At 24.7% G+C, this 2,562-nt stretch overlaps 1 protein-coding gene across 1 annotated transcript; it reads left to right on the top strand.

The window, feature by feature from the left end:
* Positions 1-483: 483 nt before the first annotated feature.
* LOC105359773 (uncharacterized) lies at positions 484-1,636 on the top strand. The gene is made up of 4 exons (XM_011496464.1): positions 484-641; positions 717-791; positions 859-924; positions 1,580-1,636. The coding sequence occupies exons 1-4, from the start codon at positions 515-517 to the stop codon at positions 1,585-1,587; spliced, it is 276 nt and encodes a 91-aa protein (XP_011494766.1). The 5' UTR covers positions 484-514; the 3' UTR covers positions 1,588-1,636.
* The last annotated feature ends 926 nt before the right edge of the window (positions 1,637-2,562 follow it).

The raw sequence follows: 2,562 nt of genomic DNA, 5'->3' as shown, positions 1-2,562 counted from the left end.
GAGAAAATATGCTAGAATGATTTGCACGATAATTAATTATATTTTATTCTCAATATAGATATTGTAATAGTGAAGAGTTTATTACAAATTTCCCAAAATATTTGCTACAAATATTCCAGTTCTACCGAGTAATTTGCTGCGTCAGTGAATTTAACATCGATTATCTTTTCAGAAACCATAAGGTCTACTAATTATTTATATTTTTAAAGCATTGTTACCATTTGAACGTTCTTGCATAAATAATATTTTATAAGAAATAAAGCCAGAAAAGTTATTCATACATTTGGGATAATATGTGTTGTTTATGATCACTGATGAATAAAATTAACGTAAATCTAACTTTTCAATACAATTTATCAATATTATATTGTATTATTTATGAAGAGAATAAATTTACATGGAGTCATTATTTTAAAAAAGATTTTTATATAATTTTATATTAATCAACAATTATTAATAAAAATTTATGCCAATGGCATAATAAATAATCCTTCATAGTCATCTTATTGCAGAAATGGCACATTATTGGCTAGTACTCATTAATATCTGTTTATTATTGGTAATAATTAATATTCCGTTTAATTCTGCTCAATCTTACGAAGTTAGTAGGAAAACAGTTTATTCTAATAGTGGCACGCGTGGTAATTAATATATTATATTATAAACTTAAAACATAAATGAAAATGAAGAGAATTATAGCTGATACTGATTTGTAGGAACCGTAATTTGTAATTATTTCCCGGAAAATGAAATTTTACCAACTTCAACTAGTATTCTAGGCAGTCTATATCGTAAGTTATATATATGATTTCATAAAATTTATTTGTTTTATTGTATATCATTAAAATTTCTAAAAAGCTCTTAGGAGATTTATACGACGTAATACGCGGAAGTCTTTCTTTCGGACTAGAAAAGGCCTAAGAGGTAAATACAAATCTATGTACATACAATATAATATATATATATATATATATATATATATATATATATATATATATATAAAAAAAAATATTTTTCCCTGATGTTTTTGGTTACACTTACCATTGAAACCAATTGTATATATCTGAAACTATAAAAATTTTTTTAGATTAAAGGCAATACAGACAATAAAAGGCCTTGAATGTGTTGATAAAATTTTTAATGTAATCTAAATAGATCCCGTTAGATTAATACGTTTCAACATTTTAATTAGGATCACCTACTAAACATAACTATCTAGTAATATATAATATAATTATTTAAAACTATATTTATTTAAATTTATTACAGAATATTTCCAAATTATACACTTTTAAAAACTTGCTTCTCGAGCATATTTTTCTAAAAACTTTTATTTTTAATTTGAATTAAAAGTAGAAAACAACTTTTAGGTAAAACAAGAAAGTACAAACGGGGTCGTGGGAAAAATAAACTTCGATCAATATATAAATCACCTTTCTGGAGAATCACCTTGCCGAAGATTCCTACTATACCACTAGTTGATATTCCTGCTTTATTACCCTCATTTTCTTACCTTCCAAATAATTCAAGAGCACGTCAGTCTTCTTCTACCAGTATGTCTAAATCAAACACTTTTCAGGGTTTTAATTCTATCAGAAATAGTAATAAACACGTGTCATGGAGTTACAATGATGGGAAAACTTCTATCAGGATCAATTACAGTCCAGTAAATACATTTATTTCGAGAAAGAAGGCGTCGAGCAAAAAGATGAATTCGGCAGTTGTTGGTCGTAAAAAGAACCGTTTAGCAGGATAAAAGCCGCATTAATTAAAAATATTGGATAATGTTCATATATTATTATACAATTAAAGATTGGTATTTTATAAAAAAAAAAACAAAAAAAAAAACATCATTGTATTATTTGAATAGATTCATAATTACTTCTATTATAATGCTTAAAAAAACAAACAAACAGAAACGTGTCGATGATTTAATATTTTAGTATTAAGTACCTATATATTGCTTGAATATTATAATATTAACATTCGATCAATTCATTTATACGCTTTTTAAAACTATCGATCACTTGAATGCCATTCGATTCTGATCCAATAAAAATAATGTAAAAAATGTTAATTAATTATATCATCGCTTTCCGTAGAGTTTATAACTCGCATTCGTAATAAATTTCGTAGGGAATTGTGATTATCGTAATCACTATACATTCAGTTTAATACTAACATTGAATATTCTTATATTAATAACATTAACTATTATTACTATTAATATTTATTAAAGTCAAGAGAATTATGCAATTACTCATTTAAATAATATCATTAATCATAAATAATTGGATCGATAAAAATTTCATATCAAAATTCATTTGATTATCATACTCTCAATTGATTGAATTATAAAGTTAGCGATTGAAAATTAATAGAAAAATAAAGAGAATGATAATATATATCAACGCGAAGTAATTAATTACGTACTACCGCAATTACGATATAATCGCAAAGCGATGTAATTATATATTGATTATTTCATGAAAAAAAAAGTACAAGATTGTTTATATGTGATACACCTTATTTAAAATTGTAAGGTCGATACTTAGGAGGATT

Source organism: Ceratosolen solmsi, unplaced genomic scaffold, assembly GCF_000503995.2.
Source record: "Ceratosolen solmsi marchali unplaced genomic scaffold, CerSol_1.0 scaffold10, whole genome shotgun sequence".
NCBI lineage: Eukaryota > Metazoa > Arthropoda > Insecta > Hymenoptera > Agaonidae > Ceratosolen > Ceratosolen solmsi.
This window is presented reverse-complemented; position numbering and strand designations above follow the sequence as displayed.

Coding starts and splice junctions, on each gene's coding strand:
- LOC105359773 (XM_011496464.1), top strand. CDS start 515: ATGGCACATTATTGGCTAGTACTCATTAATATCTGTTTATTATTGGTA. Junction 642..716: donor TTCTAATAGTGGCACGCGTG/GTAATTAATATA, acceptor ACTGATTTGTAG/GAACCGTAATTTGTAATTAT. Junction 792..858: donor TATTCTAGGCAGTCTATATC/GTAAGTTATATA, acceptor ATTTCTAAAAAG/CTCTTAGGAGATTTATACGA.